The 14,124-nt window shown below is 40.8% G+C and overlaps 1 protein-coding gene across 1 annotated transcript in view; it reads right to left on the reverse strand.

Moving 5' to 3' along the window:
* The window catches only part of Pdhx (pyruvate dehydrogenase complex component X), a 68,763-nt gene that overhangs the window by 38,363 nt on the left and 16,276 nt on the right, over positions 1–14,124 (reverse strand). Inside the window, exon 2 of the mRNA XM_052726052.1 lies at positions 8,056–8,136. Within this exon, the coding sequence (XP_052582012.1) occupies positions 8,056–8,136 (81 nt within the window). The remainder of the gene's footprint in view (positions 1–8,055; positions 8,137–14,124) is intronic.

The following is a 14,124-nucleotide window of genomic DNA, read 5'->3' on the forward strand; positions in this document are numbered from 1 at the left end:
TGCCTCCTACAAAACAATTTTGCTCTGTTAAAAATGCAGACTAGACACCCATTTCACAGATGTGTGCAGAGGGCAGCCGGCTGTTCTCCGTACAGCCAGTAAGTCAGATCTGTAAGCAGATCAAGGCGAACGTGCTCTTTAGTGCTACAGCGAGTCACGGCGACCACCAGGCGGATAAAAGAAGCCAATTAAAAGCCCATTTTCTCCTATGTTCTAAAAGAAATGTCGAGAAAAGGCAAAAGTTTAAAGACAGGACAATCAGGTTGGCAAGAGCTGGGGCTGGGAAGGAAGTGGTACCATCAGACAGCAGGTGTCTTTGGAGTGAGAGACGCTCTACAACTGAACTGTGGTGACAGTCACATCATCCATATCTTTATGGAATTGTGTGCCGAAAATCGATGACTGTATGGTAATGTAAACTATTTCCTCGATAAAACTGTCAAAATAGTGCTGTGCTGAACAAGGGTTATTGTGGAATTCCACTTTCAAATTTTCTACTTTAGCATCACAAAAATAAGCCAAGGTCTCTGCTACAGTACAATTCACTCTGGATGACTCCAGCTTCCTTCAGACACGGCATCCTTCAGAACCACTGCTTCTGAGTTTTACCCAGGAACATGACACTAGTTACAGATCATCTATGATTTACACAACAGTGGTGTAACACAGTCACAGTTCTCAGTCACAGGAGGTAAGGAAGGGTATAAGAGTGAATTCGGAAGAATCATATTCCCCACTCATTCCCTCTGCCTGTGCCATCCAGGCAGGGCCCTGACCTTTGCACCATTATCTGAATTTGGTTTTGTTCCACAGAGGTTCACGTCAGAGCAGAAAACAGACTTTTACACAAAGTGGGAAACAAGAATCTTTAAAATACACTTGATTTTTCAACTGAGGAAAAATAAACTACGCTCACTTTACACTTTACAAAAAAAAAAAAAAAAAAAAAAAAAACACAAAACACTGAAACATACCCCACATAGAAAACTTTCAATAAGGAAACTTTGAATACAGCTCAACTCATCTTTCAATAGACTGGAAACGTGGATACAGACTAACATTTTCAAAGCACCTTCTCTAATTGTATGGTATTTTTACTCCATTCTCAGACTGAAATTAAATGTTATAATATAAAATACAAAACTATTCTGACTCACTCACTCAAAAGATGGAACTAACTTATATGTTCTTCTCTTACTTTTCTGTAACTTAGAAAATGAAACGAAGATGAGTTCTATTAGAATTCTGAAGCCAAGATTTCATTCCAGTAACTCAGAATGGACAGCACAGTGGACAGCACAGTGGACAGACGTGACTCTTGGGGCAGAATTCATCTTGCTGCACCCTCTAGCTTCTAACACATATGTACTCATTCATAGCAGCACTGTCAGACATGACTAGAATTACAAAGTCTCAGACTTGTAGGAACCCTTAAAGCTTATGAAGATCACATTCTGTTTACAGGGTATCAGATCATTATCTAGTCTTTCCTTGAAATTTCAACCTTCTTACATGTTTTAAATTCTAAAGTAATTGTTTAAGTCATAATGACTATCATCAATAAAGATCTCACTATCAAACAAAACAGTGAATAAAAACCATCTGTCAGAATATAAATTTGTTTTCAACACAAAATGAATTAACTAAGCTATTATAGATGTATTGCACTCAGCACATTAGATCATAGAGGCAACAATCTCTAAAGGATTCCTGAATTACCAAGAAACAAGGATTGAGAATGATCTCAATTACTTCCAATATATTACTAAACACTCCCCCCACCCCAAGCTGGCTTAATACAGAATTTTAAGAGCGAACAGCAGGGAAATATGCTCCAGAAGATTAAAATACATCACTGCCTGTCATCCACGGACGGAGTGCACTGCTGGAAAAGCAGAGCAGATGGCCGAACTGCACTCATCCTGACACCTGATCACAATGCCCAGCTCCACTGGGAGCTCCTCATCACACTGCCAGTGAGCTGCAACACTCACATCTACGGGCCTGGGAATTCTCATGTGTGAAGGAACTTCATCTTTCTGAATCGTTATTTAGGGTTGCCAACACCCGGCAGTAATGAATATGGAAACAGACAAAGCTCTAAGTCACGAGGGGAAGAAAGCTAAAGTAGCCTCCCATGGATCACATTACTTATAAATGTGGAACTTTCTCAGCCGCCGATAATTATTCTAAAAGACAGCGGCAGCCATGCAGGGCCAGTTCTCAAAGTGCTTCAGTGAAGCACTGGCTTGGCTTACATGACTCGCAAACATCTGCCAGATGTTCCTTTGACTAGTTTCAGCTTCCATCCTCTCCTTTAGCCCTACTGGATGTGTCTCCTTTTAGCCTTCTCTTCCTAATCTCTACTGCTTTACAGCCTTGTGTGGCACGGAACTCTTGTTCTTCAGTTTACAAATCCTCTGTTCAGTTATGACTTACCACACACTCACCCAACCTTCAACGTTATTTTCTAATTTATGGGCAACAGTTTTCATGACTAGAACTTCCATTTGGTCTTTCTCTGCCTGATGTTTTTGCATGGTGTCTCTATTGCCATTTTAAATTCCTTCTCTTAGATGTTTAATAAATTCAAATTCATATATTTTGAGCTTAGTAACTCCAACTGGTGGCAGATCGTGGAGCTGTAGCCTTGCTGCTGGCTATGCTTACTGATTTCACTCCTCGATGATTACGATGAGCACATCAGTAAGTTTGGGATTGAGTTCTCAGCAAACGAGACTTGACCTTGAAATCCTTCGTGGATTACAGGCTGTGTCCTACCAGGATGGCTTTGGCCAGATAATTCAAAGGTATTAAAGTTGAGGACGCTTTGCTTGGGCCAGTGAGTTCTCACAAAGTCCCGAGTACGGTAATTTTGAACCCCAAGACCTCACATGGTTAGCCCATGAGAGAAACCTTTCAAGGGAATGGGCATTCTTATTCCACACAGACTGCCAACCCAGCAACAACCACGGTGTCACACAGCACTAAACTCTGCCCACATGCTAATGACTCACACTTCTGTCACCAGCCCACACCTTGTGCTCAAACTTCACTTCCTATAACATGCTGAGCATCCTGCCTTCAATGTCTGACAAGGATCTCAACAGCAACCACATCCAAGCCTGAACTTAACCCCGGTTTCCTTCTTCCTACCCTCTCAATCAGCTCAAATCTCTGTCCCCTTCTCAGCAGTTCCAGGGCCACAGCTCAGGCCCAAGAGGGCACATGGCTCTACTTTCTGTTTCCTGCTCTGGATGGACTCTTGGGAGCTTCTCACTTTTTCTTAAGTCCATTTATTCTAGAGGGACGAGCTCATCTGTAAAGCGTTCCAGTTACATTCCAGGCTTTGGGCTCTACCCAAATGCTCACAAATTAACTGCTTACAGCAGTTGCCCAAATGACTCAGAACCAGGAAAGAAAACATACTAACACACAAACATATTCCCCACAACGGAAAAGAAGCTAAGAAATGCTACCAGTCAAATGTAGTATCCAAGACCTGTCAGCCATAATATACCATATCCCTACTGACATTCCAGCCTGATCTATATGACCAAACTTCTGCAATGAGGCCCATTCTGTCATGCATCTTCTTGCGTTTCCCTAGTACCCAGATATTTTCTAAGAAAGGCAGTCCTGTCCTAAACCACCAAGCTCATTTGGCAAGCTCATTTCTGGCGTGAATCGGACATCAACCACTGCTGCTTCAAAAGTTCCAGCATTTCAACTTTGTGAAACACAACTCTCTTTGCATAGACTTTGAAGGATGAAAATGTATAAAATGGCAGCTTCTTTAAACAAAATAATTCTTTGTAAAAAGTCCCCGTCACCATGGAAACCAAATAGGATGATAACCCTGCCTACTCTCATATTAGTCAACATCAAGCTGCTAGAAAATTTAGAAAAGATGCTTGATAAATAAGGTATATTTGATAATCAAGACTTATAAATTCCTAAGGTCTACTCTGGTTCATAAGTAATATTTGTCTAGCCTCATCTTTGCTCACTTTTAAGCTTTAGCTATATAGATAAACTAAGTCACACACACCCCCCCCCCCCATGCAATATTCTATAATGGAGTGTCTGGTTCCCAGAGAAAGTCTTTTTCCCAAGGTCAGGCATATAGACAAAAGTCTCCTTCCCTCAGGGGCTTGAAGTGGGTTCCTGCTTGCTAAAAGGGAGTCATTCTTATCTCTGGCAAGAGGAATTTGTGGCCCTTCCATTACCATAAAACTGGTGCCTATTAGCTTGTCAAGGTCAATGCAGCTTCCTCAATCCCAGACCACAAGCCACACCCCAGCTGACATGCCCTCTTCCTCCCACTTAATCCTTTGTGCAATTACAGAGTATAAAAGGTGTAGCCTTTTCTTCAGGGAACAGGCAGCCATCCCGATTCTCTCTCAGAGCCCGTCAGTCTTCTCCTTGTTCTCTCGGACTCCACACCTCTTCTCTGGGACCTGAATTCTGCTGGACTCGGACAGACCTCTCAACTAAACACCTGTCCGCTCTCTTCCTGGTCTCCACACTTGTCATCAGTGGCAGAGGTGACATTCCGAATGCTAGACCTCTCTGGATTTTAATATCTCTTCTTTGATACTGTTCGTGTTGGTTGTAGTTCCATCTTGTCTAGGTCATTATCCCTTATTCCTCCTGGACAATATTTGATAATCATTCCTATTGTATATAGTTTTGTATTAGGTTAGAACTTTCTATTAGACAAAAGGGGGAGATGTAGTGGGTAGTTGTTCCAGCTTTGACCTGGAAGTACTACCCCCAGTGAGGCTTCAGGTAACTGTCACACCTATGAGGGGCCAAGAGAGGAGCCCTTAAGACCCTAGATCCGGATGTGCCAGCTCTCTTGGTTCCTGGACCCTGGACGCTGGAAGTAGACCGAGCAGTTCTCCAGAGAACACCATCGGACTGCACTACACCTTTCCCAGACCCTGTAACCTATCCCTTTACTTGTAAGCTACCCTATAAAATAAACCTCCCTTTTAACTACGTAGAATTGCCTTAATACTACAACCAATATATGTGTTTAAGAAACTGGCCTATAGCATTCCCTAGTCTGTGGCTTGTTGACCACTCCTCATGGTGTCATGAAACAAGTTCCACTTCTCACTGGCATCCTGAACATGGCAGGTTTAGATTAAGCACACTCAGTTCACTTTTCTGGCAGGACTTCCTCATGCCAGGTGGGGTATATTAACACCAGGAAGCATAGACTACCCGGCTGCCTTTCTTGTCCTGATGCTAGCAACCACCAACAATCACTAGCTATCTCTATTATTTCACAACAGACTCTAAAAGTGACACACTGATATTAAGATGACTTTTTTAACAGCTAAGGTATGCCAACAATGAGACATTTCTTCTTATCAATTATGTGTTACCTTCAGCTACAGTTTGGAGGAAAGATGGGAAGGGATAGTTGAGTCTTTCCATTTATTATTAGTTTTAAAATGAGTTAGTTAACTTCTAGAATCCTCTGGAGTTTTTCAATTACTATTTGGTTTTAGTATTACTGAGAACTTAGGGTTCAAATATACTTAGCGTACACTCAAACACTGTTTATCTTCTTTATTGATCCTTAAACTACCCCACCTTTGGCTCCTGAAGTCTATAAAATGCCCTCTTTAAGTTTTTGATTGACAGGGTGTTCTAGGTTCACAGGCATACTTCCTGCTCTAGCAGTGGCCACGCACAACGAAGCTTCACTCACTTCAATGGGCCTGGGACTTGAGAGACTAAAGCGTACTGCTTTTAGGTAGTACTCAGGACTTCTAGGTTGGTCCTTGTTTCTACACATTTCCAGGAAAGGCCTTGAAAATTACTGTCCCTGGGTCTTTCTTTAACCTCTGCTACTGTTCATCTGTCTGTGACCCACACCAAAGTCCAGGTTCCCAGATCCACGACCTCAACGACCCCTTTGATTTATTCTGTAAAACACATAAATGAGCCTGACATTCACACCACCAATCTAACCATCACACTGTGACTACTCATCCTCAGGACTGCTTTTGGAGTTCCTATAGCTAGAGTTTAGTAGGTATTTATTGACATTTAAACTAGCCCTAGCCGTAACCAGATATACGATCAGGTTCACCTGTTTCAATTTGACTGAACATTAGGGCTCTTCCACATTTTAATTTTGGTTTAAGATCATGTAAAATACATCTATTTCCAAGTCAAGGGGGAAAAGAAAGCTCTATTCAGAGACATCTGGCTTTCGGCCTTTCTGTCTCCCCCACCTCCCTGTCCTCTCCATCACAACCACTTGCTGTTTTCACGCCTTTCTCTTCCCTTTCCTGGGTGCTGAGTCCAGGGCCTGCCTCTCACCTGCTGGGCAGTGCTCCACCACCGACCCTACCCACAGTCCTCGGCCGCAGGAGCCTGGGCACTGCCCTTCCTCTTTTTGATGAATCACACTACCCTCATCTCTCCCCTGCTACCATCACTGACCATCACTCCACAACATTAAAGGGGTACCGTTCACTTCTTGATACAGATACAGACATTGCAGAAGTCAACCAACAGCTCTCATCCTGACCACCACTTGGGCTGCCTCCACTCTGTTATTGTCAACAGGGCTGTAATACAGCCTCACATGTGGTATGTTTTGTCTTATTTTACCAGTGCAACACCTAGATAAGTCCCTGGAGTCAGAGTGGCTGGGCCAAAGAGGAACTATAAACGTGATCTTTGTAGACATTGCGGATTCTCGGCATTTAGACTATTTCGCACTCTGAGTATCTGAGAACACCCGCTTCCACCATCCCATCCACAGATCAAACGCCAAACTTCTACATTTCTGTTTCTAACAATGAAACATGATATTTCAGTAGCACTTATTTGCTTACTTTACCAGTACACAGATTAAACATCTTTTGATACACATTTAAGAGCAATTTGGAACCTTTTATCTGTAACCCACCTGTTCATTTATTGAATTTTTAGGAGTATTCATACTTCATGATACAAGCTGCAAATATTTTTTTTCAATTTGTCACTAGATTCTTTTTATTTGGCTTACCATGTTTTCTATTATACAAACACATTATTATTATTGTTATTATTATTATTGTTTTGTTGTATGTGTATGAATGTTTTGTCTGAACATATGCATGTGTACCACTTGTGTTCCTGGTTCCCATGGAGGCCAGAAGAAAGTACTGGATTCCCTGGAACTGGAGTTACAGACAGCTGTGAGCTGCCATGTGGGTGCTGGGGCTCAAACCTAAGCTCTTCCCCTGGAAGAAGAGCCAGTGCTCTTAACTGCTAAACATTTTCTCAAGCCCTACAAAAAAAAAATTTTTTTTCAGCAAATTTGACACTTGCTCCCATTCTTGCCTATGGATTCTGAGAGGACGGGAATTTACAACACTACCAGCTGTAGAGGAGTCTATCAAGCTTTCCCCTAGTACTTGCAACGAATGTCTTTATTTTTATATGGTATCTGACTTATAGGTAATTTAGTCTTGACACAATACAAATGAATCCATTATTGTGTGCTTTTCAAACAAAACATCTCTGAGTATTTACTGCCCCATTTTCTACTCAGTTCCACTAGTCTGTTTGAAGCACCTATCACAGTTTTAATTACAGAGCCTTAGGGCCCAGGGATTAGCGAACCATACTCCTCCACTGTTGCCTCTGTTTAAGAGTTTTCCTTATATTCTTATTTATTTGTTCTTTCTAATGAAGCACCTTCTAACTTTCTAGTTCCAGGAAAACATGCAGACACATAAAAGTATAATAAGCTATAAATTAAGCAGAATGATAACGATTCTAAAACCAAAAGCCACGAAAAGGACTACACGTTGAAAGGGAAAGCCTTGAAACATTCGCCATTATGTGAAAGTGAAAAGACACGGTTTAACCCAGAAAACTCTGATACACCAATATGGGAAGGTTTTATTTACATAAATTTACACCAACCAGCAAAGAAACACATCTGCTTCCTTTATATCACGAATTACATCAAAACGTGGCGTAACAGGAACAGCAGGATCAAATAAGCAAGCTGGGAAGACTTAGGAACATGTTGCTCACCTTCCTTTTTCAGCCATTTCACAATGTTCCCTTGTTCCATTGTAGGAGACAGCGATGGCATTAGGATCTTAATAGGATCCGCTGAAATTGAAGACAGAAAAGATTAACCAAAGTATACACACACACACACACACACACACACACACACACACACACGTACCTCACAGTCTATTGAAAAGTAACTATGGAAAAAACAAAACCTTAGGTTTGTTTAATAAATACTTAAATATTTAGAATATGTTCAGCTCCTTTTTCATGACCAAAAGACATGAAACAAAATCAAGACAGGGTTCTAAGGTCCTACAAAATAATAATCGAGACCAGACATTAAGAACCTGGTTGTTTTAATTTCTTCTAATCCTATGCTATTCAATCTGCATCTGTTGTTGCCAGTAGGAATGAGCAGGAACATCGGCCTTGTCAAGAGTGATTGGGCAGGAAAGCCTAAGCAGACCTCAGATCCCAACAGGTGATCTAAAAATGCACTCTTGACCCATGAGACCCTCAGGAAAACACAGCTAAGGAACTACTTTCTCCTTAGGCATCTAAAGGAGACACTACATAATCACCCAGTACCCTTCCCAAGAGTCTTCATTGTTTAGACCTCATTGGAAGAGCATGTGACTTTTACATTACAACTTATGTGAAAGTCTTCCTGCCTAACTCAAGGCTGGCCCCTACTATGCTATGGCACTTTGTGTCACTGTGTCCCTTAATGCCCCTTAAATGCAACTCATCATTTAACCACTGGTAGTGGTTACCTAGTCACCAAGGTAGTAGTACCATCAAGTGGTCTAGTCACCAAGAAATCAACCACAGCAAACCAGACCTATCAACTCCACAGGAACACTCTTCCTAAGTCTAACAAAAACCCTAATATACCTTTACCTTGGGCACAAAGAACTGCGGCATGAAGAAAGCACTTTTACAACTGATAAGGAGTGTTTCAAATGCAGCAGAGAGCAGCTAATCTCAAGTGTATTAGGACGGATATAAATATTGGCTGGAGAGCTAGCTGAGTGGTTAAAAGAACTTGCTGTTCTCCCAGGACTTGGGTTTCAGTCCCAGAACCCAAATGACAGCTTATAACCATCTGTAACTCTATCTCGTTCCAGGATTTGATGACCTCTTCTGGCCTCGTGGCTCCAGGCATACAAGTGGGTACACAAACATACATGCAGTTAGAACGCCCATATGCACAAAATAAAGTAAAATAATAATAATAATAATAATAATAATAATAATAATAAAATATGAGGGGGGAAACAGATTCAATGGGTCTCCTAACTCTAAATTTATTATTAAAGCATTGTTATTTGAAAAGAACCTGGAGAACATATACCATTCAACTCCTATCTACTCTGGCTTTCATTCACTATCACCAGTAATTTCATTTAATTCCCAACTGAACCCTAGTTGAGATGGAAATTATAGCTAAAAAACAGCTCTAAACGTCTTTTTCTTAGTAAAGCAAGCCTCTGCGCACTAAAAGCAGCACATTAGGATTCTAGATAGGCAGAAGTAATGCAAAGGCCTATGTACCCCCTCAATATCTTAAGAGACCACCAAAGTCTGAAATCAACTGGAAGTAGGAGTCTACTTAGAGAAAACACAGCCGGGCGGTGGTGGCGCACGCCTTTAATCCCAGCACTCGGGAGGCAGAGCCAGGCGGATCTCTGTGAGTTCGAGGCCAGCCTGGTCTCCAAAGCGAGTTCCAGGAAAGGCGCAAAGCTACACAGAGAAACCCTGTCTCGAAAAACCAAAAAGAGAAAACACACACACACACACACACACACACACACACACACACACACACGCATGTGTGTAGATGCTAACCTACTGAAGTATTAGTAATACAGGTCTAATTCCAAATTGTAATGATTGTATACTCGTAGTTACGAAAATTTCAACAAGTGTTCAAAACTTAATCCATGAAACACATTTTGAAGTATAATCACAGATTATGCTGGGTGTTGATTACCTTTTCCACAGCATACTAAACAAATGAAGACATCTACCTAAAGAATGTTTATCAAGCTCAACTCTCAACATTCATTTTTTAAACTCAGGGACAAAAGTGCTTGGAAAATAGGAAGGCAAAAGCACCCTTACTTCTAAAGGGCACCATGGTAAGAAGCAAGCGTCTCTACAAAGCATAGCTTCAAAACCAAGTCCCAATACATTGCTCTTATTCAAAAGGTCAAGCCTGGCATAGAGGAACAGGATGTCATGGTCATACATATATTAATCTGCCCAACAGAGTTCCACTTCAGACTGGTGAAAAAAGGACAGTGCTCCCACAATCGGATCCCAATTTATGACAAATATTAAACCAGTTCTCTCCAAACGGACTCTCCAGCATTTTCACACTTGGTTCAGATGCCATGATATGATCAATTCATATTATTATCTCCTACAGTAATCTCTCACCCAAGAGACCTTCACATTCCCATTACTCCTGACATTAGAAACTATATTCTGAAATGTCTGCATTTATTAAGCATTATTTTCCAAAGTACAACATCAAGAACTCCAAAATTTTATTTTAAAAGTAAAAAGAAAACAACCCTAACCATTCTTCACACAGTCCCCTTAAGGGGGACCTGGAAGTGCTTCTCTGAATAATGACAATAAAATGTAAAACTCCTGCAGTAGATCACTATCCTCCTGTCAGGAAGTGACCAGAAGCAAACAGAGGTATCTGGATGTTGCCATCACTCAGTGCTGTCTCCTGACTAACCGTGCTGGCTCACTACAGATGTGCCAAACGCTCCAATTCTAACCAGTCTGTCTGCAGACTTTCCTGTTAGAAATGCCATTTTAAACCATTCACATGAATTTATTAACAAGAATGCATACTTCATCCTAACAGATCCTCTTTGGATTGGAACATTTTATACATCTTTCACAAACAATTTTTTTTCCTGACGGGGAAAGTAAGTACACAATAATAAACCAGGCTTTAGTATCAGGCCTCCACGTAACCACTACCTCCCTTTGTGCCTGCTGTCAGCACTATGAAAACAGTATATGCTTCTTCAGCTCCCTGGAGTGGGATTAACCTGCACCTATGCTACTCCATTTTCAAATACTCATGAGACAAGATGTACGGCCCCCTTCTGCATTCCAGGAACCAGTTCATTTCACTGCTCCTGTCTACCGACTGTTTCCTACTAATACCAACGTGTCTAACTATCAGTGAGAAGAGAGGAAATACGAAGATAGAGGAAGCCAGGTTTGTGCTCAACTGGTTATACACATTTATTTAAAATAATACCTAATCACATGTAATATTTTGTTAGAATTTAACCTTTTGTAGCAGTTCAACGCTTGTTCCTTTTTATAAACCAGTTAGACTATTTCTAACTGGTTGGCAAGTGAGCCAATATACAAAGCTATAAAACACTAAAAACATTAAGATGATTGCATTGTTGTATGTTTGCTGCAAGCCCCAGGAAAACGTAATGGAATTCAGCTACTATCACAAAAGCTACTACATGGAAAAGTCAAGGACTTCTCCAAAGGTCAAGTCATGGCTTAAGAAGTCTTGGTGATATTTTAGTTTATATATATACATACATACATATATATATACATATATATATATATGTGTGTGTGTGTGTGTGTGTGTGTGTGTGTGTATGTTTGTTAGCTGGTTTCTAAAATGATTTTCTTGTGTGCTTCCAAGAACTCCTAACAGTGTATTTATCTAAAATACCTATCAAGCATCCAAGGCCAAACGAAACAACACCTGTCTCCTAGGTCAGGTGAATAGCTTTATTTCTTGTGCAATTTAGGGTGAGACCCTCCTTTCTTATACAATCTTACTAATAGACCCCTAACTTCTTACCTAACCACTTCTAGGAATGTAGACTGAGCACATAGATCCCCATTTTGATATACTAACAGGTCATTAGCACTCAGTTGACCTCCTCTTTTACCACTCCCATTTTGGGTTGTAAAAGAAAGCCTGACGGTCACTGCCTGAGGAAAATTCTTACCTATCTTATGACCCCATAGAATTCAAGCTGGTGACCTTGCTCGGTCAGAGGATGGATCACTATTGCTCAGGTTTATAACTGGATTCCTGAGAGACTTGGGGAGAACTGAGAGAGTCAGAGAACTGAGAGGGAGAAGGAGGATTTTGACTAGAGAACTTGAGGACAAGACAGAGAAAAGAGAACAGAACTAGATGGGTAAGAACTGCAGAGGAACAGACTAGATGGGAAGAACTAGATTGAAGGGCGAGAAGAGAGGACTAAAGGAACAAGATGGGAGATGAGGAAGAGTCAGATGGGGAAGAACAAGATGAGAAAGGAGGAGATGGGAGAGGAGCTGAGATGGGAAGGAACTAGATGGATGAGAACCTAGATGGGTCAGAACTAAGATGAGAGAATTAAAATAGAATTTAGAGGGAATAGCAGATAAATATAGAGAGAATTAAACAGAAAGGAACTAGGTTTGAGTACAGAACTGAAGGTATGTAGATAGGATTTTATCCCAGAGGAATAAAGTAGATGGACAAAAAGCTTGGTGTATCTACATTTATTCCTGCCCTGAATGTCTGATGGAGCTGTAGCTGTAATAGATGGAATTTTGTCTTAGGGGAATAAAGTTAACAGACGTAAGAGCATAGTGTACGTAGAATTTTCCCCTCAGATATTCCATGCTGGACATAGCAAGATCCCCATGACCTCTGGGTATTCTATATATGTTTCTAGTGTTTTATTTTGAAACACTAACTTTTAAGAGTAAATGTCTCACAAACTATTAAACTATTTTACTGTCTGTCTCATAAGAACCACACAATAAATGACAACCATTCGGAATGCTGTTGCTTGATGTACAATATGAGCTGTACAAACAATTTATCACCAAACTGAAGAAATTTCTTTAGTTCTTCGAATCTGTTCTGCCAATTTTCCTTCAGCAAAATTCTGACTTTAATTTTAAATGTGGCATAATAATCTGATTCTAATTTATTTTTCCTAATGTATATTTTTATCCTGGCAACAAAATTGGTATTTCAGCAAAATCAATTACATTGAAGACTTAAATTTATAATATATACAGGAATTCTAATAGGTCACTGGATTAACAGAGAAACTAATATAACAAACTTGTAAAATACAAATTGCTTTGTGGTATTAATGTGAAGCAGATTTATGATGTTCCATTACAATAATGAAGTAATTAAGGACACTGGGCAGTTTACATATGGTCCAGCCAAGTGGCACACTCCAGCCCATTTATTGGACTGTTACCTAAGCACACAAAAACCATGAAATGAATAGACAAAGAGCTCACTGATAAAATGCATCTTCAAAACTGCTGTACAAATAAAGCGATCCTGCCATCTGCAGGCGTAATGAAGTACAGCAGCGCAAAGGACGTGATTTAAACCAGCACGCGGGGAACAGAACAGGAAGACTGCAGCAGTGAATAAAGGCAATTCTGGTGTCACTTCAAAATAAATGACCGCTTGCCAGCTTTCTTTGTGCCTCACTACTCTGCTGTGGTGCTGGAAGAACAGACTGAGACATCTACAGCCTGTGACAGAAACAAATATACACCAGTATGTATGAAGACAGCTGCTGCGGGGCTTGCCTGGCATGCTAACAAACATTCCAAAGACAACAGTAATCCATGCTGTCCAGCTGCTATCTATTCTGCACAGAAGCGAGGACTAAAACAAGGTCCTCTACATGACAACAGCTACTCAGTTCTAGTCAGTAGTGTTATTACAGGTACTTTTCATTGTTCTTTTAAAATGAGTTTTGGAATATATTTATAGAATTTCACTGCCTCCCCCAAAACTTATCCAACACTGAGGAAAAATGTCCTTGTTTTTGTCATATTGCAAACAGAAACCAATAAGAAAATGGAGAACAATGGAAGACAACTTTGGAAGTAGAAAAGTAAAGAGTTGCCTAAACATCAACTAAAAGGACCCCACAGAGCTGCATCTTAAGTCAGGGAGCAGTCCGTGAACAGGGAAGAGTTGGGTGCCCAGGTGTCTCAGCCCAGAGCTAGGTAACTGCCCCATCCCCACTCAACAGCACACCAGAG

The sequence above is a fragment of the Peromyscus californicus genome, unplaced genomic scaffold (genome assembly GCF_007827085.1).
Source record: "Peromyscus californicus insignis strain IS unplaced genomic scaffold, ASM782708v3 Scaffold_7__1_contigs__length_154581171, whole genome shotgun sequence".
Lineage (NCBI taxonomy): Eukaryota > Metazoa > Chordata > Mammalia > Rodentia > Cricetidae > Peromyscus > Peromyscus californicus.